The sequence below is a fragment of the Nerophis lumbriciformis genome, linkage group LG27, assembly GCF_033978685.3.
Source record: "Nerophis lumbriciformis linkage group LG27, RoL_Nlum_v2.1, whole genome shotgun sequence".
Lineage (NCBI taxonomy): Eukaryota > Metazoa > Chordata > Actinopteri > Syngnathiformes > Syngnathidae > Nerophis > Nerophis lumbriciformis.
The window spans coordinates 20163222-20188267 of record NC_084574.2 but is presented as its reverse complement, the minus strand read 5'-3'; the positions used below and the strand labels follow the sequence as shown (position 1 = coordinate 20188267).

Sequence of the window (25046 nt, the reverse complement as noted above, 5' to 3'; positions counted from 1 at the left end):
AATTAGGCATAATAATGTGTTAATTCCACGACTGTATATATCGGTATCGGTTGATATCGGAATCAGTAATGAAGAGTTGGACAATATCGGAATATCGGATATCGGCAAAACAGCCATTATCGGACATCTCTAGTAAAGAACATACACTTTGTTTTCTCTGCATTCAAAACCAGTTGAAGATAGCAAAGTTGTTCTTGTCAAATGCATGTTGTAGATATTTAAAGGCCTCAACAGGAGTGGGTGCTGTACAGTATATGACAGTATCATCAGCATAGAAATGGAAATTGAGTTTGGAATATTCTGTTCAAGGTTATTTATGTAAATAGTGAATAATAAGGGGCCCAACACAGAACCTTGAGGGGACACCCTTTTTCACTTGCAGTACGTCCGAGGAGGAACCCTCTATCTGGACAGCCTGAGTTCTACTTGTGAGGTCATTTGCAAACCATCCAACTGCTTGCTGAGAAAAACCAATAGCTGAAAGACGTTTGATTAAAATGACATGATCAACAGTATCAAATGCATTTGAAAAGTCAATAAAAAACTAAACTCAGTTGACAGTAAAAAGTTGTCGCAATTGTCAGATATGAATTCAAACCAAAACCATAACCAAGCATGCATCACTATAGCTCTTGTCTCAAAGTCGGTGTACTGTCAACACCTGTCACGTGAATTATTTTGAGTTTTTCGGTGTTTTCCTGTGTGTGGTGTTTTAGTTCTTGTCTTGCGCTCCTATTTTGGTGTTGATTGTCGTGTCATGTACGTATGTACTTTGTGGACCCCATCTGCTCCACACGCTGTAAGTCTTTGCTGTCGTCCAGCATTCTGTTTTTGTTTACTTTGTAGTCAGTTCAGTTTTAGTTTCGTTCTGCATAGCCTTCCCTAAGCTTCAATGCCTTTTCTTAGGGGCACTCACCTTTTGTTTATTTTTGGTTTAAGCATTAGACACCTTTTCGGGTTTCCGACATCTACAAAGCAATTAGCTACCGGCTGCCACCTACTGATATGGAAGAGTATTACACGGTTACTCTGCCAAGCTCTAGACAGCTCTCAACAACAACACATCATTTGCAGACTATGATTACTGGTTTGCAAAACATATTTTTAACCCAAATAGGTGAAATTAGAGAATCTCCCATGGCACACCAGACTGCATCTCACGGCACAGTGGTTGAAAAACACTGATATAAACACACATCATGTGTTGTCTTCATTATAAGACTTATATAAGGCTTTTCATTTTTTGCGACTCCAGACAGATTAGTTTTTTGTATTTTTGGTCCAATATGGCTCTTTCAACGTTTTGGGTTGCCGACCCCTGGTTTAGGCCGTAGCTCAATGCGGCACAGAATCAGCACCTCCAAGTCCGAGTCCATGGTTCTCGCCCGGAAAAGGGTGGAGTGCCATCTCCGGGTTGGGGAGGAGACCCTGCCCCAAGTGGAGGAGTTCAAGTACCTCTGAGTCTTGTTCGCGAGTTAGGGAAGAGTGGATCGTGAGATCGACAGGCGGATCGGTGCGGCGTCTTCAGTAATGCGGACGCTGTATCGATCCGTTGTGGTGAAGAAGGAGCTGAGCCGGAAGGCAAAGCTCTCAATTTACCGATCGATCTACGTTCCCATCCTCACCTATGGTCATGAGCTTTGGGTTATGAACGAAAGGACAAGATCACGGGTACAGGCGGCCGAAATGAGTTTCCTCCGCCGGGTGGCGGGTCTCTCCCTTAGAGATAGGGTGAGAAGCTCTGCCATCCGGGAGGAGCATCTGCTCAGGATGCCACCCGAACGCCTCCCTAGGGAGGTGTTTAGGGCACGTCCGACCGGTAGGAGGCCACGGGGAAGACCCAGGACACGTTGGGAAGACTATGTCTCCCGGCTGGCCTGGGAACGCCTCGGGATCCCCCGGGAGGAGCTGGACGAAGTGGCTGGGGAGAGGGAAGTCTGGGCTTCCCTGCTTAGGCTGCTGCCCCCGCGACCTGACCTCGGATAAGCGGAAGAAGATGGATGGATGGATGGACATCATGTGTTGCCTTCATTATAACACTTATAGAAGGCTTTTAATTTTTTGCGACTCCAGACAGATTAGTTTTTTGTATTTTTGGTCCAGTATGGCTCTTTCAACGTTCTGTGTTGCCAACCCCTGGTTTAGGCCGTAGCTCAATGTGGCACCGATGTAAGAATCAGGTGGACCAAAAATGATTTCTGGCCAGACACACATGAACTTGTTAGGTGTCCAATGCTAACGATCAACTTGGACAATACACGTGTGTGAACAATTGAACATTTTATGGGACTGTAAAACTGGGTGTCTGGCTCACACACACGGAGGGAGAATGTCCAGCCTTTTAAGAGTTTAAACCAAGCGTATTTTAAAGAAAACATGCCAAGCTCAAGTCGCCACTTTTTCAGCGACCTGCCGAGATCCACCAACATCAACATGGCAAATCTTGCAAAAGTGCAAGGCTTCTTTGACCTCACGCAGGGCACCAGGAACGGTTTGGCATTTATCACCCGTGTGATGACACGGCCTCACAGACGCTGCCTTTGGACTCGCTTCACTAAGTGCAGACTTCAAACTGATTTTTTTGTCGACAGGCGGTCCTCGTTAAAGAAGCGCATGTAAAATGTAAATTTATGACTGACAGAACGCTTCATAGGATTTTACTGCAATCGTATTCCTAGCCGCTACCTGCTGCGTCCCTGGTTAGAATAACATGATTTTTTTTTAGCGCACCCCCCATGCTCGTTTTAAAAGGCGATTAATCTGAGTTCAGTGTAGAGTTGGGAAGATTAAAACATTGTTTAAACCATGACAAAAGTGTTTTACGCACAAAAGAAAGTAACATGTTTTTTTTTGTTTTAGCTCAAAACATGCATCAAATAAAATTCAAGGTTGCTTAAAAGACCCTTAATGAAAAAGAGGGGATTTTTTTTGCCAATGAGAGGGAGGCTCTTTGTAATAATAATAACATTCTGCTTATAGAACCTGCTGTGACAGATTTTTGTGGTTATGAATAGAGATGTCCGATAATGGCTTTTTTGCCGATATTGTCCTACTCTTAATTACCGATTCTGATATCAACCGATACCGATATATACAGTCGTGGAATTAACACATTATTATGCCTAATTTTGTTGTGATGCCCCGCTGGATGCATTAAACAATGTAACAAGGTTTTCCAAAATGAATCAACTCAAGTTATGCAAAAAAATGCCAACATGGCACTGCCATATTTATTATTGAAGTCACAAAGTGCATTATTTTTTTTAGCATGCCTCAAAACAGCAGCTTGGAATTTGGGACATGCTCTCCCTGAGAGAGCATAAGGAGGTTGAAGTGGGCGGGGTTCGGGTTAGGGGGTAGCGGGGGGTGTATATTGTAGCGTCCCGGAAGAGTTAGTGCTGCAAGGGGTTCCGGGTATTTGTTCTGTTGTGTTACGGTGCGGATGTTCTCTCAAAATGTGTTTGTCATTCTTGTTTGGTGTGGGTTCACAGTGTGGCGCATATTTGCAACAGTGTTAAAGTTGTTTATACGGCCACCCTCAGTGTGACCTGTATGGCTGTTGACCAAGTGTGAATCTCATTCACTTGTGTGTGAAAAGTCGTAGATATTATGTGACTGGGCCGGCACGCAAAGGCAGTGCCTTTAAGGTTTATTGGCGCTCTGTACTTCTCCCTACGTCCGTGTACACAGTGGCGTTTTAAAAATGTCATAAATTGTACTTTTTGAAACCGATACCGATAAATTCCGATATCACATTTTAAAGCGTTTATCGGCCGATAATATCGGCAGTCCGATATTATCGGACATCTCTAGTTATGAACACGCCCACATAAACACATGCAGAATGTGCCTCGCATGTGAGGAAGAGTAACATCACTCATTAGTAGGACTAGTCGAATGAAAGTGTTAATGAGTATTAATCCATCATAGGGTTGTACCGGTATTGGTATAGTACAGCGATACTAATGAATCATATTCGGTACGACACCGCCTCTAAAAAGTACCGGTCCCCCACCCGTCGTGTCATGCAGAACGCCCTCAGGAAAAGGTGCTTTAAGACATGGGTAGCTAGCTAGCGGCTAATGTCTGTCCATAGTCAGCGGCGTTGTAACTGCTTCAATATCACTAATCCTTGTCACCATGGAGACAGATCAAGTACCATTATTTCAAGTATCGCCCCATGGGCGTAATATCTGTACATACTTAGTCAACAGCCATACATGTCACACTAAAGGTGGCCGTATGAACCACGCCAACACTGTCATAAACCTGTGCCATGTAGTGAAACCGCACTAAACAACAATGACAAACACATTCTGGGAGAATATTTGCACCGCAACACAACATAAACACAACAGAACAAATTCCCAGAATTCCCTGCAGCACCAACTCTTTACATAAGTTTACATACACTTGTGAAGGACATAATGTCATCGCTGTCTTGAGCTTCCAATAATTTCTACAACTCTTATTTTTTTGTGATAGAGTGATTGGAGCACATACTTGTTGGTCACAAGAAACATTCATGAAGTTTGGTTCTTTTATGAATTTATTATGGGTCTACTGAAAATGTGACCAAACCTGCTGGGTCAAAAGTATACATACAGCAACATACATTATCAATTTTGGTGATGTAGAAAAGTTCCAATCAACTCAAATTAGCTTCATGGCATGGCCTCTTGACTTCATGTGAGTGATTATGATTGACGACACCTGTTGTCTTCTCAGAGCCCATTTAAATAGGGCTCATGTTATGCAGTCATTAGACTCGGTTACAAACGCGACAATGGGAAAGTCGAAGGAACTCGGCACAGATCTGAAAAAACAAATCATTGACTTAACCAAGTCAGGAAAGTCATTTGGAGCCATTTCAAAGCAGCTTAAGGTCCCAAGAGCAACTGTACAGACAATTGTCACTGCCACGATCAGGAAGAAAACGCAAGCTATCACCTGCTGCTGAGAGAAAATTGGTCAGGATGATCAAGAGTCAACCGAGAACCACCAAAAGGCAGGTCTGCAATGAATTGGAAGGTGCTGGAACACAGGTGTCAGTGTCCATAGTCTAGCGTGTTTTGCAGCGCCAAGGACTGAGAGGCTACCATGCAAGAAGGAAGCCCTTGCTCCAGAAGTGACACCTTAAGGCTTGTCTAAAGTTTGCTGCTGATCACATGGAATGATAAGACATTCTGGAGGAAAGTTCTGTGGTCAGATGAAACAAAAATGGAGCTGTTTGGCCACAATACCCAGCAATATGTTTGGAGGAGAAAAGGTGAGGCCATTAATCCCAGGAACACCATGCTTACCGTCAAGCCTGGTGGTGGTAGTATTATGCTCTAGGCCTGTTGGAGAGTAAATGGGACAATTAAAAAGGAGGATTACCTCCAAATTTTTCAGGACAACCTAAAATCATCAGCCCGAGGTTGGGTCTTGGGCGCAGTTGGGTGTTCCAACAGGATGATGACCCCAAACACACGTCAAAAGTGGTAAAGGAATGGCTAAATCAGGCTAGAATTAAGGTTTTAGAATGGCCTTCCCAAAGTCCTGACTTAAACGTGTGGACAATGCTGAAGAAATAAGTCCATGTCAAAAACCTACAAATTGAGCTGAACTGCACCAATTTTGTCAAGATGAGTGGTCAAAAATTCAACCAGAAGCTTGTGGATGGCTACCAAAAGTGCCTTATTGCAGTGAAACTTGCCAAGGGACATGTAAGCAAATATTAACATTGCTGTATGTATACTTTTGACCCAGCAGATTTGGTCACATTTTCAGTAGACCCATAATAAATTCATAAAAGAAGCAAACTTCATGAATGTTTTTTGTGACCAACAAGTATGTGCTCCAATCACTCTATCACAAAAAAATAAGAGTTGTAGAAATGTTTGTAAACTCAAGACAGCGATGACATTATGTTCTTTACAAGTGTGTTTAACACGACAGCACTGACCCCTCCCACTGATCAATAGTGTCCCATGTGACCACTTCTATTCCTGGATGTCATCCCCGCAGAGTCAGCTCACTTCCCACCTTGTCCTTGCCTTCCGCTCACCTCGATGAGCTGCCAAGTCTGACTCATTTTAAAACGTATCCCACAGGTGACACATTAGTTGCAATATGTCTCGTTACTATTTATGTTATTGGCACGTCTTATATTCCGCAGTTCAAATCAAACATAGCCTGCATTACATGAAACTTATACTGCAAACCAACATGTCTCTTTGAGGATTTTAATGTCTCAGCTCTTGTTTGATACCTCAAATAATATTTTGGGCGGATGTACAAATATAATTATTAGGAGGGCTCAACAAAACAGATTTACATCTGAATCATGATTCTTATTTATTCTGATTCTAAATCGGATATGTACCTGATTTTTAGGCCACCTCCGCACTTACTCGCTGTGTGTGTACGTCATATAAAACCCAAAACCAGTGAAGTTGGCATGTTGTGTAAATGGTAAATAAAAACAGAATACAATGATTTGCAAATCCTTTTCAACTTATATTCAATTGAATAGACTGCAAAGACAAGATATTTAACGTTCCAACTGAGAAACTTACTTTTATTTTTTTGGCAAATAATCATTAATGAACTGAAGAGACCAATTTTTGAAGCTTTTCAGGAGGAATTCTTTCCCATTCTTGCTTGATGTACAGCTTAAGTTGTTCAACAGTCCGGGATCTCTGTTGTAGTATTTTAGGCTTCATAATGTGCCACACGTTTTCAATGGGAGACAGGTCTGGACTACAGGCAGGCCAGTCTAGTACCCACACTCTTTTACTATGAAGCCATGCTGTTGTAACACGTGGCTTGGCATTGTCTTGCTGAAATAAGCAGGGGCGTCCATGATAACGTTGCTTGGATGGCAACATATATTGCTCCAAAACCTGTATGTACCTTTCAGCATTAATGGCACCTTCACAGATGTGTAAGTTACCCATGCCTTGGGTACTAATACACCCCCATACCATCACAGATGCTGGCTTTTCAACTTTGCGCCTCAAAAAGTCTGGATGGTTCTTTTCCTCTTTGTTCCGGAGAACATGACGTCCACAGTTTCCAAAAACAATTTGAAATGTGGATTCGTCAGACCACAGAACGCTTTTCCACTTTGCATTAATCTATCTTAGATGAGCTCGGGCCCAGCAAAGCCGGCGACGTTTCTGGGTGTTGTTGATAAATGGCTTTCGCTTTGCATAGTAGAGTTTTAACTTGCACTTACAGATGTAGCGACAAGCTGTAGTTACTGACAGTGGTTTTCTGAAGAGTTTCTGAGCCCATGTGGTGATATCCTTTACACACTGATGTCGGTTTTGATGCAGTAGCGCCTGAGGGATCCAAGGTCACGGGCATTCAATATTGTTTTTCAACTATGCCGCTTACGTGCAGTGATTTCTCCAGATTCTCTGAACCTTTTGATGATATTACGGACCGTAGATGGTGAAATCCCTAAATTCCTTGCAATAACTGGTTGAGAAATGTTGTCCTTAAACTGTTGGACAATTTGCTCACGCATTTGTTGACAAAGTGGTGACCCTCGCCCCATCCTTGTTTGTGAATGACTGAGCATTTCAAGGAAGCTGCTTTTATACCTAATCATGGCACCCACCTGTTCCCAATTAGCCTGTTCACCTGTGGGATGTTCCAAATAAGTGTTTTAATGAGCATTCCTCAACTTTCTCACTCTTATTTGCCACTTGTGCCAGCTTTTTTGAAACATGTTGCAGGCATCAAATTCCAAATGAGCTAATATTTGCAAAAAATAACAAAGTTTACCAGTTCGAACATTAAATATCTTGTCTTTGCAGTCTATTCAATTGAATATAAGTTGAGAAGGATTTACAAATCATTGTATTCTGTTTTTATTTACCATTTACACAACGTGCCAACTTCACTGGTTTTGGGTTTTGTACTTGGGCAGCAAAGAGGAGCTTTTGTAACCTGTAATCTTTTTTGAAAATGTTTGATTATCATGTTTATACCAAATAATATATTGCAAAAATCAGTTTGAATCAAGAATCGTGTTGAATCGAGAATCGGTTCCAAATCAACATCACAAGAATCGGGATTAAATCATGAGTTTTTGTAAGATTCCCATCCCTAGTAAGCATTCATTTGAGTGGGGGAAGGCCAGTTGAGTCGTCTCTCGTTTATTAATCAATCAATACTGGACATGACCGTGGAAAAAGAATTTCCGCAAAGTAGGATTAACATTAATAAATTGAATATTTTCCTAGTTAGACCATAAAAAACAGTTTACGACCTTACGTATAACACATATTTTACCAGAATTTGCATACTCTAAGGAAGAAATAACACCATGTGCCACCCAATATGCAACTGTAGATTACAGTACTCACCAGTAGCCAACATGGCTACTACGTGGTAAGTCCTCTGTGTTAGAACTAGGCTTCCATGTGCTGAAACTATGGACCTGTGGCCAAAACTTGGTCAACGTCACAGTGGCAGCTACGGCTATTAGTTGTTAGCTTTGGTTTGAGCAAACACACAATGCTGAGTTATTGATGTCGAAGACGAAGTACATCTTGAATGAACAGAGTTCATATCCACTTTGTCTGGACAACGTTTAAAGGTGACAGCAGTCTTGTTAGTATTTAGTGCTGTGCCGAGTCCGATGCTACGTTTCGCAGTTATCTTTTACAAACCCCGTTTCCATATGAGTTGGGAAATTATGTTAGATGTAAATATAAACGGAATACAATGATTTGCAAATCATTTTCAACCCTCAGTTGAATATGCTACAAAGACAACATATTTGATGTTTAAACTGATAAACATTTTTTTTTTTGCAAATAATCATTAACTTTAGAATTTGATGCCAGCAACAAGTTACAAAAAAGTTGGGAAAGGTGGCAATAAATACTGATAAAGTTGAGGAATGCTCATCAAACACTTATTTGGAACATCCCACAGGTGAACAGGCTAATTGGGAACAGGTGGGTGCCATGATTGGGTATAAACGTAGATTCCATGAAATGCTCAGTCATTCACAAACAAGGATGGGGCGAGGGTCACCACTTTGTTAACAAATGCGTGAGCAAATTGTTGAACAGTTTAAGAACAACATTTCTCAACCAGGTATTGCAAGGAATTTAGGGATTTCCCCATCTACGGTTCGTAATATCATCAAAGGGTTCAGAGAATCTGGAGAAATCACTGCACGTAAGCAGCTAAGCCAGTGACCTTTGTTCCCTCAGGCTGTACTGCATCAACAAGCGACATCAGTCTGTAAAGGATATCACCACATGGGCTCAGGAACACTTCAGAAACCCATTGTCAGTAACTACAGTTGGTTGCTACATCTGTAAGTGCAAGTTAAAACTCTCTTATGCAAGGCGAAAACCGTTTATCAACAACACCCAGAAACGCCGTCGGCTTCGCTGGTTCTTAGCTCATCAAAGATGGACTGATACAAAGTGGAAAAGTGTTCTGTGGTCTGACGAGTCCACATTTCAAATTGTTTTTGGAAACTGTGGACGTCGTGTCCTCCGGACCAAAGAGCAAAGTTGAAAAGCCAGCATCTGTGATGGTATGGGTGTGTATTAGTGCCCAAGACAAGGGTAACTTACACATCTGTGAAGGCGCCATTAATGCTGAAAGGTACATACAGGTTTTGGAGCAACTTATGTTGCCATCCAAGCTACGTTACCATGCTTATTTCCTGCTTATTTCAGCAAGACAATGCCAAGCCACGTGTTACATCAACGTGGCTTCATAGTAAAAGAGTGCGGGTACTAGACTGCCCTGCCTGTAGTCCAGACCTGTCTCTCATTGAAAATGTGTGGCGCATTATGAAGCCTAAAATACCACAACGGAGACCCCCGGACTGTTGAACAACTTAAGCTGTACATCAAGCAAGAATGGGAAATAATTCCACCTGAGAAGCTTAAAAAATGTGTCTCCTCAGTTCCCAAACATTTACTGAGTGTTGTTAAAAGGAAAGGCCATGTAACACAGTGGTGAACATGCCCTTTCCCAACTACTATGGCACGTGTTGCAGCCATGAAATTCTAAGTTAATTATTATTTGCAAAAAAAAATAAAAAATTATGAGTTTGAACATCAAATATCTTGTCTTTGTAGTGCATTCAATTGAATATGGGTTGAAAAGGTTTTGCAAATCATTGTATTCTGTTTTTATTTACATCTAACACAATTTCCCAACTCATATGGAAACAGGGTTTGTAATATCAATCATGTCAAAGGCTCACTGATGCTGAGACATGTTATTGACGAGGCAGGAGTCAAAGATGAAGTCCATAAAAAGCTCATCAACCATACTGTCGCGGTGAAAATAGCACTGATGTTATTGTCACCCTTAACTTGTAGACGGAAGTCCCGCTCAGTGAATGTCTTCATCCATCACCACAACACAATGATTTAAAAAAAATCCAACAAATACCGTATTTTTCGAACCATAGGGCACACCGGATTATAAAGCGCACTGCCGATGAGCGGGTCTAGTCAGGTCTATTTTCATACAAAAGGCGCATTAAAGGGGTCATATTATGATTTTTTTCTAAATGTAAAACACTTCCTTGTGGTCTACATAACATGTGATGGTGGTTCTTTGGTCAGAATGTTGCATAGATGATGTTTTACAGATCATCTTCAAGCCGCTTTCTGACAGTCGCTTCAGGATGCGCCGTTTTGTGGGCGGTCTTATTTACGTGGCTCACCTTCGACAGCGTCTTCTCCCCGTCATCTTTGTTGTAGCGGTGTAGCGTGCAAGGACGGGAGTGGAAGAAGTGTCAAAAGATGGTGCTAACTGTTTTAATGACATTCAGACTTTATCAATAACGGAGCAGCATCTCCTCATCCGTGGCTCACTAGTGCAACAACAACGCCGGAAATGTGTCCTTTGAAAAAAACCGTTCGACCGGAACTCTCTAATAACTAAAGTTCCTTGGTGAATAATGTAAACTCACTACAGTTTTTAGCGCTTTAATAGCTAGTGTACTGACAGATATAAGTAAGAACTTTACACTACTTTATATTAGAAATGGCAACAGCGGAGGATGAATGTCACATAACAAGAAGATAGAGAAAAAGCAGAAGCTTATCGACTATGGTGTCGGTACGGACTACAATGGCGGACGTGCGCACATTTTCAGGACCTATGCAGATCCCAAATACAGATCAGCAGGTACCGGAAGGTAAGAAAAGTTGCTTTTGCATAATATTGCGAAACAAAACGCCAGATAATGTCTGCGAATAGGTGCTATTTTGTGGTCCTTATACACACACCATAATAATACTCCTATGTTGAAGCACAGTACAATCCATCAAGCGGTGCAGCTTCATAGCTTACCAAAGTCGTACTAAAAACATTTTGACAGATTTTTGAGCGCCGTGTGAAATGTTCTAAATTCTCAATGGAACATTCAAAGTTTTGGTGTTCTTTACTGGCGTATCCCTTATGTGTGACTGCCATCTACTGGTCACACTTATCATTACACCATGTACAAAATATAACAGCTTCGAGGTCGGTAAGCACAACCAGAATTATGCCGTGCAATAGGCACACCGGGCTAAAAGGCGCGCTGTCGATTTTTGAGAAAATTAAAGGATTTTAAGTGCGCCTTATAGTTAGAAAAATACGGTAAACTGCGATGTGTCGAGGGACGACTATACCTAATAAAGTGCAAGTTTGCCAAAAAGAGATGTTTCAATGGCAGGGTTGTACGCTCTAACTAAATAGTGCTGATTTGCTTGCATTTGTGTATAAACTAATTAAAATATCGTCCGACAGTAATACACGTCTGTTTTTGTGTATGAAGGATTCTAAAGTTGCATAAAACTTGGATGCACATGTCATGTGTGACATTGTGTGTCACCCGACCTGACCATAGCTCACTAGTTCTGCAGTCATCCAAGCATCAACTGTTCACTCTTTGTTGTCTTTTGAGGCTTTTCTGCAATGTTATTGCAAAGACAGAGCCACCAAAAAAAGGTTGTTCAGAAAAGTTCACTTATTTTCTTACATTTGTGCGTTGTGTTTTTGCCAAGATACACTTACTCGCAAACTTTTACACTTTCGTGAGTGTTTTTAAAGCCACTCAATTGTTTTACGACACATGTATATCAATTTATAGACAACCATATATCAGGGACATTTTTTATTTAAATGAAAGGCGCTCAGTAGAAAAGTCTGACTGACCCAAAAAGGTAATGAGAACAGTTTATAAAAAGAGTCAGTCTGACCCACATCCACTCAGAATGCTGGATGAGTGCATAAAGTTACACTTAAGACTATATTAGCTCAGATGAGAACACCTGCAAACACACACACACACACACACACACACACACACACACACACACACACACACACACACACACACACACACACACACACACACACGCACGCACGCACGCACGCACATACACACACTCACATACACACACACTCTCTTGTATTTCTTACCTTCTTGAGACCTCTTTAGGACCACCCTTTCTGGATATATAAAAATGTGTATTTACAACATTAATAATATATACATACTACGCAAATATAAAAAAGCTTGTTGTGAAAAATTAGTTGGAATTTCACAAGAAAAAGGTCACAATTTCACAAGAAAAACTTTTTAGCAGTTTTATAATAAAAGTCGTAATTTCACTCAACGCAAGTCAACATTTTACAAGAAAAACTGAACATTTGTGCAATAATATGATAAAAGTTGGAATTTTACTCAATAACAGTCGCAATTTTACAAGAAAAGCTTAAAATGTTGGCAATTTTATGTAAAGAGTCGTAATTTTACTTGACAAAAGTCACAATTGTATAAGATAACCATTTAAATGTTGGCAATCTTATAGTAATAATCAGAATTTTACTCGACAAAATTATGACAAAAGGCATAATTTTACTCCAAAAATGGCACTGTTTTACAAGAACAAAAACATTGGCAATATTGTGATAAAAGTCAGAATGACACCATTTTGCATACAAAAGTAATAATTTTACATAAAAAGTAATAATTTTATGAGAAAATATTGCAATATTACAGAAAGAGAAAGAGTATGAGAAATTGTATATTAATATATATATATATATATATATATATATATATATATATATATATATGTCTTAATAAGGTTATCCAAAAAATAGTGCTCGATACCGTAGTAGAGCGCAATATATGTATGTGTGGGAAAAAAAAAAAAAAAAAAAAAAAAAAAAAAAAAAATATATATATATATATATATATATATATATATATATATATATATATATATATATATATATATAGGTAAGCTTACATATGTTGGCCAGAGGGGGAGCACTTCAAATGTTTACACACACTTGTTATTTCATATGTTTACCAGAGGGGGAGCACTTTTAAAACACAGTCAATTTGAAAAATCCCTCCTTTTTGGGACCACCCTAATTGTGATAGATTTCACCACCAGGGGTGCAAATGAGACATTCTCTATTAGATGCAATGGTTTTCCGTATTGGGACCATGATTTATGTCATCACTTGTTCACACCTCCTCATACGGTCCCTTGCCTTGTTGATGTCTCAAGAAGGGTAGAAATACAAGAACACACACACACACGCACACACACACACACACACACACACACACACACACACACACACACACACACACACACGCGCACACACACACATGCACACACACATCAGCTTGTACACACATGGACTTTTGCCTGCTTTCTACAGGGAAAACTGCAGAGTGATATGAGCGATATCTCAGGTAAAAACATAAAAACATGCACACACACACACACACACACACACACACACACACACACACACACACACACACACACACACACACACACACACACACACACACACACACACACGCACACACACCTCAAGTTGCTGATCTTTAAAAGTTTCAGAGTTGTTTTGCAGCATCATCCAGTTCCTGAAAAAAAGACAAGAGGAAGACATTAGTCATGAAAAGCATTTATGGCTAAAACAAACGCACATTTACTGCATCTGCAGACACACACGGTATTTCAGCCAAACTTGTATAGCTCTTTTCTACCTTCAAGGCACTCAAAGCGCTTTGACACTATTTGGGACGGCGTGGCGAAGTTGGTAGAGTGGCCGTGCCAGCAATCGGAGGGTTGCTGGTTACTGGGGTTCAATCCCCACCTTCTACCATCCTAGTCACGTCCGTTGTGTCCTTGGGCAAGACACTTCACCCCTTGCTCCTGATGGCTGCTGGTTAGCGCCTTGCATGGCAGCTCCCGCCATCAGTGTGTGAATGTGTGAATGTGGAAATACTGTCAAAGCGCTTTGAGTACCTTGAAGGTAGAAAAGCGCTATACAAGTATAACCCATTCATCATTTTATTATCATTTATTTCCACATTCACCCATTCACACACACATTCACACACTGATGGCGGGAGCTGCCATGCAAGGCCCTAACCACGACCCATCAAGAGCAAGGGTGAAGTGTCTTGCTCAAGGACACAAAGGACGTGACTAGGTTGGTAGAAGCTGGGGATTGAACCAGGAACCCTCAGGTTGCTGGCACGGCCACTCTCCCAACTGCGCCACGCCGTTCAATGAAACATAAAAACAAACAGCCTTGAGTACGACATGGAAAGTGTCTACAGGAGGTGTTTCTGGACACACCTGTATCACAGTGCATTGCTCTTAGTGTATGTTTGCTGGGATTGCAGAAACAAGGGGCCATTAGCGGCCCCCGTCATTACTCCCCAACAATGCGGCAGTCTAATCCAGTCCAGCTAGTTTGGGGCACTGAGTGGCCCCCCAGGGCACATTCAGCGCACTACAGAGGCAATAAACATCAGCGAGGCAAGGTGGCAAAGGTAAAGGAAAGCCTTTGTGCAAAGAAGCTATCATCGTGTCACCGTGTCAAGTGAGCAATACAATGATGGGACTTTGGAGTTTTAACAGCAAAACTGGACATCCTGCGCGGCAGACCTTGGATCAGTAAATGTGTAACTTCTTCTATCTTCATGGGAGGGGGAGGGGTGGTTTCAGAAAACCCGCTGTTAGTAACTACAGTTGGTCGCTACATCTGTAAGTGCAAGTTAAAACTCTACTATGCAAAGCGAAAGCCATTTATCAACAACACCCAGAAACGCCGCCGGCTTCGCTGGGCCCCGAGCTCATCTAAGATGGACTGATGCAAAGTGGAAAAGTGTTCTGTGGTCTGACGAGTCCACATTTCAAATTGTTTTTGGAAACTGTGGACGTTGCGTCCTTCGGACCAAAGAGGAAAAGGAACCATCTGGATTATTATCGGCGCAAAGTTGAAAAGCCAGCATCTGTGATGGTATGGGGGTGTATTAGAGCCCAGGGCATGGGTAACTTACACATCTGTGAAGGCACCATTAATGCTGAAAGGTACATACAGGTTTTGGAGCTATATACTGTATGTGGCCATCCAAGCAACGTTATCATGGACGCCCCTGCTTATTTGGATTTGCATCAACAAGCGACATTAGTGTGTAACAGATATCACCACATGGGCTCAGGAACACTTCAGAAACCCACTGTCAGTAACTACAGTTGGTCGCTACATCTGTAAGTGCAAGTTAAAACTCTACTATGCAAAGTGAAAGCCATTTATCATCAACACCCAGAAACGCCGCCGGCTTCGCTGGGCCCCGAGCTCATCTAAGATGGACTGATGCAAAGTGGAAAAGTGTTCTGTGGTCTGACGAGTCCACATTTTAAATTGTTTTTGGAAACTGTGGACGTTGCGTCCTTCGGACCAAAGAGGAAAAGGAACCATCTGGATTGTTATAGGCGCAAAGTTGAAAAGCCAGCATCTGTGATGGTATGGGGGTGTATTAGTGCCCAAGACATGGGTAACTTACACATCTGTGAAGGCACCATTAATGATGAAAAGTACATACAGGTTTTGGAGCAATATACTGTATGTTGCCATCCAAGCAACGTTATCATGGACGCCCCTGCTTATTTGGATTTGCATCAACAAGCGACATTAGTGTGTAAAGGATATCACCACATGGGCTCAGGAACACTTCAGAAACCCACTGTCAGTAACTACAGTTGGTCACTACATCTGTAAGTGCAAGTTAAAACTCTCCTATGCAAGGCGAAAACCGTTTATCAACAACACCCAGAAACGCAGTCGGCTTCGCTGGGCCTGAGCTCATCTAAGATGGACTGACACAAAGTGGAAAAGTGTTCTGTGGTCTGACGAGTCCACATTTCAAATTGTTTTTGGAAACTGTGGACGTCGTGTCCTCCAGACCAAAGAGGAAAAGAACCATCCGGACTGTTATAGTTCAAAAGGCAGCATCTGTGACGGTATGGGGGTGTATTAGTGCCCAAGGCATGGGTAACTTACACATCTGTGAAGGCACCATTAATGCTGAAAAGTACATACAGGTTTTGGAGCAACATATGTTGCCATCCAAGCAACGTTATCATGGACGCCCCTGCTTATTTCAGCAAGACAATGCCAAGCCACGTGTTACAACAGCGTGGCTTCATAGTAAACGTGTGCGTGTACTAGACTGGTCTGCCTGTAGTCCAGACCTGTCTCCCATTGAAAATGTGTGGCGCATTATGAAGCCTAAAATACCACAACGGAGACCCCGGACTGTTGAACAACTTAAGCTGTACATCAAGCAAGAATGGGAAAGAATTCCACATGAAAAGCTTAAAAAATTTGTCTCCTCAGTTCCCAGACGTTTTCTGAGTGTTGTTAAAAGGAAAGGCCATGTAACACAGTGGTACAAATGCCACTGTGCCAACTTCTTTGCGATGTGTTGCTGCCATTAAATTAAATTCAAAGTTAATGTTCGAACATTAAATATCTTGCAGTCTATTCAATTGAATATAAGTTGAAAAGTAGGGATGCCGATAAATGCGTTAAAATGTAATATCGGAAATTATCGGTATCGTTTTTTTTATTATTGATATGTTTTTTTGGTTTTTTTTGGTTGTTTTTTTGGTTTTTTTTTTATTAAATCAACATAAAAAACACAAGATACACTTACAATTAGTGCACCAACCCAGAAAACCTCCCTCCCCCATTAACACTCATTCACTACAAAAGGGTTGTTTCTTTCTGTTATTAATATTCTGGTTCCTACATTATATATCAATATATATCAATACAGTCTGCAAGGGATACAGTCCGTAAGCACACATGATTGTGCGTGCTGCTGGTCCACTAATAGTACTAACCTTTAACAGTTAATTTGACTCATTTTCATTAATTACTAGTTTCTATGTAACTGTTTTTATATTGTTTTACTTTCTTTTTTATTCAAGAAAATGTTTTTAATTTATTTATCTTATTTTATTAATTCTTTTTAAAAGTACCTTATCTTCACCATACCTGGTTGTCCAAATTAGGCATAATAATGTGTTAATTCCACGACTGCATAAATCGGTTGATATCGGTATCGGTAATTAAAGAGTTGGACAATATCGGAATATCAGATATCGGCAAAAAGCCATTATCGGACATCCCTATTGAAAAGGATTTGCAAATCATTGTATTCTGTTTTTATGTACCATTTACACAACGTGTCAACTTCACTGGTTTTGGGTTTTGTAAATAAAACCTTCGATTTTGTCTTTTTTCCTCCTTACTATATCCAAAATGACCTTTTAAGAGAGGGAGGTAGCAAACAGTGATGACGAACCACTTGGTGTCCCTGCACGGCACTTATTGAATGTGAAGTACAGCCAGTCTCATCTCAATGCCTATTTTGTCACGTCCTTGTGTTCTCAGTCCAAAAATACCGACTACTTAAGCGAGGGAACATCCTCGTTATAAACGTGGCATTATTCCACTGCACGTCTGCCAGCCTGCAACATATTTGGATGATCAATATTTCCTTTAGGAACAGTATTATTCAAAACATACACTGGTGTTTCATGGCTCAGGACTCGACTAATTAGAGTTATGGAGTCTAATAGGCGTAGTTTTAATTAAATATGGTGATACATGGGATAAAAGGACGCAGTACTAATTGCAAACAGTGGGCATTTACACAATATTATGTTGCTGAGTACAAAAACAAAGTCAGGAGAAGTTAAATGGCCCTTAAGCTCCCGCCACAGTTTGTTTTTACATCTGTGAAAAATGGAGGGTATTGTAATTCACTTGTACCAATTAGTATTGTTATCATTCTTAACGCTGACCTATTAAGGAGAATGACATCGGAGAGTAAACAAGCTGTTGAGTTACACTTTATTGCTAAAATCCGTCACATTCTTTGTCGATTACCCGCAGCTTTTTTACAACAGGAAAGTAAAAACAAATGAAATGAAACATGTTTATTTGTTTGCCGATGTTGTCCTGTCTTGCTGAGACTTAATAGTTTTTCAACAAATTAGGCATTTCCAAGTACTTTATATTAGGACTGGGTATAATAAAGTTTTTAGAACGTTTACGACCCGTCATTATCGTTGAGGATGATGTCTGACTTGATTAATGCAAATGAAGCAAAATTGCGTGCAGTACTCGACTAAAACCAGCAGAGGTGCTGATTCGGTCTTAATGAGGATGTGGTGTAAAGAAGAACATGAGATAACTAGATAAGGGTTCCTGTTTTCTTTTGCGCCACAATATTTTATATTTATTTGGTAATACGATGAAAAATTGTACAAAACCCAAAACCAGTGAAGTTGGCACGTTGTGTAAATGGTAAATAAAAAAAGAATAAAATGATTTGCAAATCTTTTTCAACTTATATTCAATTGAATAGACTGCAAAGACAAAATATTTCATGTTCGAACTAAGACACGTTTTTAGAATTTAATGGCAGCAACACATTGCAAAAAAGTTGGCACAGTGGCATTTTTACCACTGTGTTACATGGCCTTTCCTTTTAACAACACTCAGTAAACATTTGGGAACTGAGGAGACCAATTTTTGAAGCTTTTCAGGTGGAATTCTTTCCCATTCTTGCTTGATGTACAGCATAAGTTGTTCAACAGTCCGGGGTCTCCGTTGTGGTATTTTAGGCTTCATAATGCGCCACACATTTTCAATGGGAGACAGGTCTGGACTACAGGCAGGACAGTCTAGTACCTGCACTCTTTTACTATGAAGCCACACTGTTGTAACATGTGGCTTGGCATTGTCTTGCTGAAATAAGCAGGGGCGTCCATGATAACGTTGCTTGGATGGCAATATACAGTATGTTGCTCCAAAACCTGTATGTACCTTTCAGCATTAATGGTGCCTTCACAGATGTGTAAGTTACCCATGCCTTGGGCACTAAACCACCATCACAGATGCTGGCTTTTGAACTTTGCCCCTATAACAATCCGGATGTTTCTTATCCTCTTTGGTCCGGAAGACACAACGTCCACAGTTTCCAAAAACAATTTGAAATGTGAACTCGTCAGACCACAGAACACTTTTCCACTTTGCATCAGTCCATCTTAGATGAGCTCGGGCCCAGCGAAGCTGGCAGCGTTTCTGGGTGTTGTTGATAAATGGCTTTTTTGCATAATAGAGTTTTAACTTGCACTTACAGATGTAGCGAAGAACTGTAGTTACTGAGAGTGGTTTTCTGAAGTGTTCCTGAGCCCACGTGGTGATATCCTATACACATTGATGTCGCTTTTTGATGCAGTTCCGTCTGAGGGATCCAAGGTCCGTAATATCATCGCTTGCGTGCAGTGATTGCTCCAGATTCTCTGAACCTTTTGATGATATTATGGACCGCAGATGGTGAAATCCCTAAATTCCTTGCAATAGCTCGTTGAGAAATGTTGTTCTTAAACTGTTCCACAATTTGCTCACACATTTGTTGACCCTTGCCCCATCCTTGTTTGTGAATCACCGAGCAATTCATGGAAGCTGCTTTTATACCCAATCATGGCACCCAGCTGTTCTCAATTAGCCTGTTCACCAGTGGGATGTTCCAAATAAGTGTTTGATGAGCATTCCTCAACTTTATCAGTCTTTTTTGCCACTTGTGCCAGCTTTTTTGAAACATGTTGCAGGCATCAAATTCCAAATGAGCTTATATTTGCAAAAATTAACAAAGTTTTCCAGTTCGAACGTTAAGTATCTTGTCTTTGCAGTCTATTCAATTGAATATAAGTTGAAAAGGATTTGCAAATCATTGTATTCTGTTTTTATTTACCATTTACACAACGTGCCAACTTCACTGCTTTTGGGTTTTGTACATATGTTTTATGTCATGTGTGTGTATTGTATAAATAAAAAAGACCCAGTGTTTGTTTAAAATGTTGACTTTTTTGAGTGAATTATTATTAGCCAGTGGAATACTGGATTGCTTGGAGGACCGTCAGGTTGATGAAGTGCGCCATTGTGGCGGTTGTGAGTTAGGTGGCGTTCACTTCAAACTGACACTAAATCTTATGAGCGGGCAAGACTAGGAGGAAATATTGTTGTGTTACAAACTTTGTGTGGCATTGCTTCCTTATCTGTGATTATTTCAAGATGATTATCATCTACCCATGCGTAGTAACGGCACTTAAACTGAATGTGACAGTATAGAATAGACAGAATCTGTCAGCTGGATAAAAAAAAATCGATAGCTGTATCGTTAGTCCAGAATCTTAACGGTCTTCCTGCACCAACACAATTATGAACCGGTATCAAAAAATACCAGTACACGGTACACATCCGACTCGTCAGACCACAGAACACTTTTCCACTTTGGATCAGTCCATCTTAGATGAGCTCGGGCCCAGCGAAGCCGACGGCGTTTCTGGGTGTTGTTGATAAACGGTTTTCGACTTGCATAGGAGAGTTTTAACTTGCACTTACAGATGTAGCGACCAACTGTAGTTACTGACAGTGGGTTTCTGAAGTGTTCCTGAGCCCATGTGGTGATATCCTTTACACACTGATGTGGCTTGTTGATGCAGTACAGCCTGAGGGATCGAAGGTCACGGGCTTAGCTGCTTACGTGCAGTGATTTCTCCAGATTCTCTAAACCCTTTGATGATATTACGGATCATAGATGGTGAAATCCCTAAATTCCTGGTTGAGAAAGGTTTTTCTTAAACTGTTCAACAATTTGCTCACGCCTTTGTAGACAAAGTGGTGACCCTCGCCCCATCCTTGTTTGTGAATGACTGAGCATTTCATGCAATCTACTTTTATACCCAATCATGGCACCCACCTGTTCCCAATTTGCCTGCTCACCTGTGGGATGTTCCAAATAAGTGTTTGATGAGCATTCCTCAACTTTATAAGTATTTATTGCCACCTTTCCCAACTTCTTTGTCACGTGTTGCTGGCATCAAATTCTAAAGTTAATGATTATTTGCAACAAAAAAAAAAAGTTTATCAGTTTGAACATCAAATATGTTGTCTTTGTAGCATATTCAACTGAATATGTGTTGAAAATGATTTGCAAATCATTGTATTCCGTTTATATTTACATCTAACACAATTTCCCAACTCATAAGGAAACGGGGTTTGTAGATACTTGTACAGTGCACTATAATCGATGTACTCGGCACACTGTTCAGCTTTTAATTGCACAACTTGACAACACATAAAGGAGGACAGGTATGTGAGATCTTAAGAATAGTTGGTCAGTGGCTAAGATGTCATTTGTGCACACTCACTGTAATTATACAAAATATAGAGTAAAACTAGTTTCTTCACATGACCATTTTAGTTATATATCATCCAACATCCAACAGGAAGGTGTGTTCTAACTATCGTGGGATCACACTCCTCAGCCTTCCCGGTAAGGTCTATTCAGGTGTACTGGAGAGGAGGCTACGCCGGATAGTCGAACTTCGGATTCAGGAGGAACAGTGTGGTTTTCGTCCTGGTCGTGGAACTGTGGACCAGCTCTATACTCTCGGCAGGGTCCTTGAGGGTGCATGGGAGTTTGCCCAACCAGTCTACATGTGCTTTGTGGACTAGGAGAAGGCATTCGACCGTGTCCCTCGGGAAGTCCTGTGGGGAGTGCTCAGAGAGTATGGAGTATCCGACTGTCTGATTGTGGCGGTCCGCTCCCTGTATGATCAGTGTCAGAGCTTGGTCCGCATTGCTGGGAGTAAGTCGGACCCGTTTCCAGTGAGGGTCGAACGCCGCCAAGGCTGCCCTTTGTCACCGATTCTGTTCATAACTTTTATGGACAGAATTTCTAGGCGCAGTCAAGGGGATCCTGTTAGGTGGCTGCAGGATTAGGTCTCTGCTTTTTGCAGATGATGTGGTCCTGATGGCTTCATCTGGCCAGGATCTTCAGCTCTCACTGGATCGGTTCGCAGCTGAGTGTGAAGCGACTGGGATGAGAATCAGCACCTCCAAGTCCGAGTCCATGTTCCTCGCCCGGGTCGCGAAGGAGACCCTGCCCCAAGTGGAGGAGTTCAAGTACCTCGGAGTCTTGTTCACGAGTGAGGGAAGAGTGGATCGTGAGATCGACAGGCGGATCGGTGCGGCGTCTTCAGTAATGCGGATGCTGTATCGATCCCTTGTGGTGAAGACGGAGCTAAGCCGGAAGGCAAAGCTCTCAATTTACCGGTCGATCTACGTTCCCATCCTCACCTATGGTCATGAGCTTTGGGTCATGATCGAAAGGACAAGATCACGGGTACAAGCGGCCGAAATGAGTTTCCTCCGCCGGGTGGCGGGTCTCTCCTTTAGAGATAGGGTGAGAAGCTCTGCCATCCGGGAGGAGCTCAAAGTAAAGCCGCTGCTCCTCTACATCGAGAGGAGCCAGATGAGGTGGTTCGAGCATCTGGTCAGGATGCCACCTGAACACCTCTCTAGCAAGGTGTTTAGGCCACGGGGAAGACCCAGGACACGTTGGGAAGACTGTCTCCCAGCTGGCCTGGGAACGCCTCGGGATCCCCCGGGAAGAGCTGGACAAAATGGCTGGGGAGAGGGAAGTCTGGGCTTCCCTGCTTAGGCTGCTTCCCCCGCGACCCGACCTCGGATAAGCGGAAGAAGATGGGTGGATGGATGGATCATCCAACATTTGTAAAAAATGCTTAATTTCAACTAAAATAATGACACACAGTAAAGTTAGTGAAAAAGGTACTTATTAAAATGTTCATGGAGTGCAGGTCTTGTTGTGAATTTAGTTATTGAGATGTTCTGCAATAAATGACTCCCACCAATCAAATGCAGATTTCTCTTACAATAAACCCACCATAAACATTTTGGACTGTTTATACTGTATGTTTATAAGGACCAGCAGACTAAGATGCAACCTTGCTGCCCAAGCCTGAACTTCATTTACAAAATAAACTTGATTTGCTGCCATAAAATGTGATAAAAAAGCCTTAACCTGTCATTTATGATTTCATGACAAGTCCAAGGCAGTGCAAAGTTTGATGAAGCAGCTCAGGAGGCTTGTAAAAGCAATGAGACGCAGGAGTGGACCTTCAGCGTTTAGGAGTCAGGTGCACAATTATCTCTGCCAACCTGGCGGACCCAGTTCTGCTTTCATGCACCTGTGAGACGTCGTGTCCAACACACACCTGAACAATGATCCAGTACAGCAAAGGGTGACAGGAACATCTAACTGGTTTCCCTTTTTCTTATCGACCACACAATTTTTAAGCACTATTAAAATTTCACGTATCATCATAATTGGCCATTTTGAAGTGTTTTACATTTACAAAAAAAATAAAATACAAACCCCGTTTCCATATGAGTTGGGAAATTGTGTTAGATGTAAACATAAACGGAATACAATGATTTGCAAATCATTTTCAACCCATATTCCTTTGAATATGCTACAAAGACAACATACTTGATGTTAAAACTGATAAACATTTTTTTTTGTGCAAATAATCATTAACTTTAGAATTTGATGCCAGCAACACGTGACAAAGAAGTTAGGAAAGGTGGCAATAAATACTGATAAAGTTGAGGAATGGTCATCAAACACTTATTTGGAACATCCCACAGGTGAACAAGCAAATTGGGAACAGGTGGGTGCCATGATTGGGTATAAAAGTAGATTCCATGAAATGCTCAGTCATTCACAAACAAGGATGGGGCGAGGGTTACCACTTTGTCAACAAATTTGTGAGCAAAGTGTTGAACAGTTTAAGAAAAACCTTTCTCAACCAGCTATTGCAAGGAATTTAGGGATTTCACTATCTACGGTCCGTAATGTCATCAAAGGGTTCAGAGAATCTGGAGAAATCACTGCAGGTAAGCAGCTAAGCCCGTGACCTTCGATCCCTCAGGCTGTACTGCATCAACAAGCGACATCAGTGTGTAAAGGATATCACCACATGGGCTCAGGAACACTTCAGAAACCCACTGTCAGTAACTACAGTTGGTCGCTACATCTGTAAGTGCAAGTTAAAACTCTCCTATGCAAGGCGAAAACCGTTTATCAACAACACCCAGAAACGCCGTCGGCTTCGCTGGGCCTGAGCTCATCTAAGATGGACTGATACAAAGTGGAAAAGTGTTCTGTGGTCTGACGAGTCCACATTTCAAATTGTTTTTGGAAACTGTGGACGTTGTGTCCTCCGGACCAAAGAGGAAAATAACCATCCGGATTGTTATAGGCGCAAAGTTGAAAAGCCAGCATCTGTGATGGTATGGGGGTGTATTAGTGCCCAAGACATGGGTAACTTACACATCTGTGAAGGCGCCATTAATGCTGAAAGGTACATACAGGTTTTGGAGCAACATATGTTGCCATCCAAGCAACGTTACCATGGACGCCCCTGCTTATTTCAGCAAGACAATGCCAAGCCCCGTGTTACATCAACGTGGCTTCATAGTAAAAGAGTGCGGGTACTAGACTGGCCTGCCTGTAGTCCAGACCTGTCTCCCATTAAAAATGTGTGGCGCATTATGAAGCCTAAAATACCACAATGGAGACCCTGACTGTTGAACAACTTAAGCTGTACATCAAGCAAGAATGGGAAATAATTCCACCTGAGAAGCTTAAAAATGTGTCTCCTCAGTTCCCAAACGTTTACTGAGTGTTGTTAAAAGGAAAGGCCACGTAACACAGTGGTGAACATGCCCTTTCCCAACTACTTTGGCACGTGTTGCAGCCATGAAATTCTAAGTTAATTATTATTTGCAAAAAAAAAAAAAAAAAGTTTATG

General features: G+C 41.5%; 1 protein-coding gene across 2 annotated transcripts in view; it reads right to left on the bottom strand.

Annotated features, from left to right (window-relative positions):
- The window catches only part of LOC133624650 (endonuclease V-like), a 166957-nt gene that overhangs the window by 4081 nt on the left and 137830 nt on the right, over positions 1–25046 (bottom strand). The window contains exon 9 of one of the 2 annotated variants that reach the window (XM_061988417.2): positions 13864–13918. In XM_061988417.2, the coding sequence (XP_061844401.1) occupies positions 13908–13918 (11 nt within the window). In that variant the 3' untranslated portion in view covers positions 13864–13907. Of the gene's footprint in view, positions 1–13253; positions 13919–25046 lie in introns of those variants that run through there. The other variant, XM_061988416.1, reaches the window with a different exon arrangement.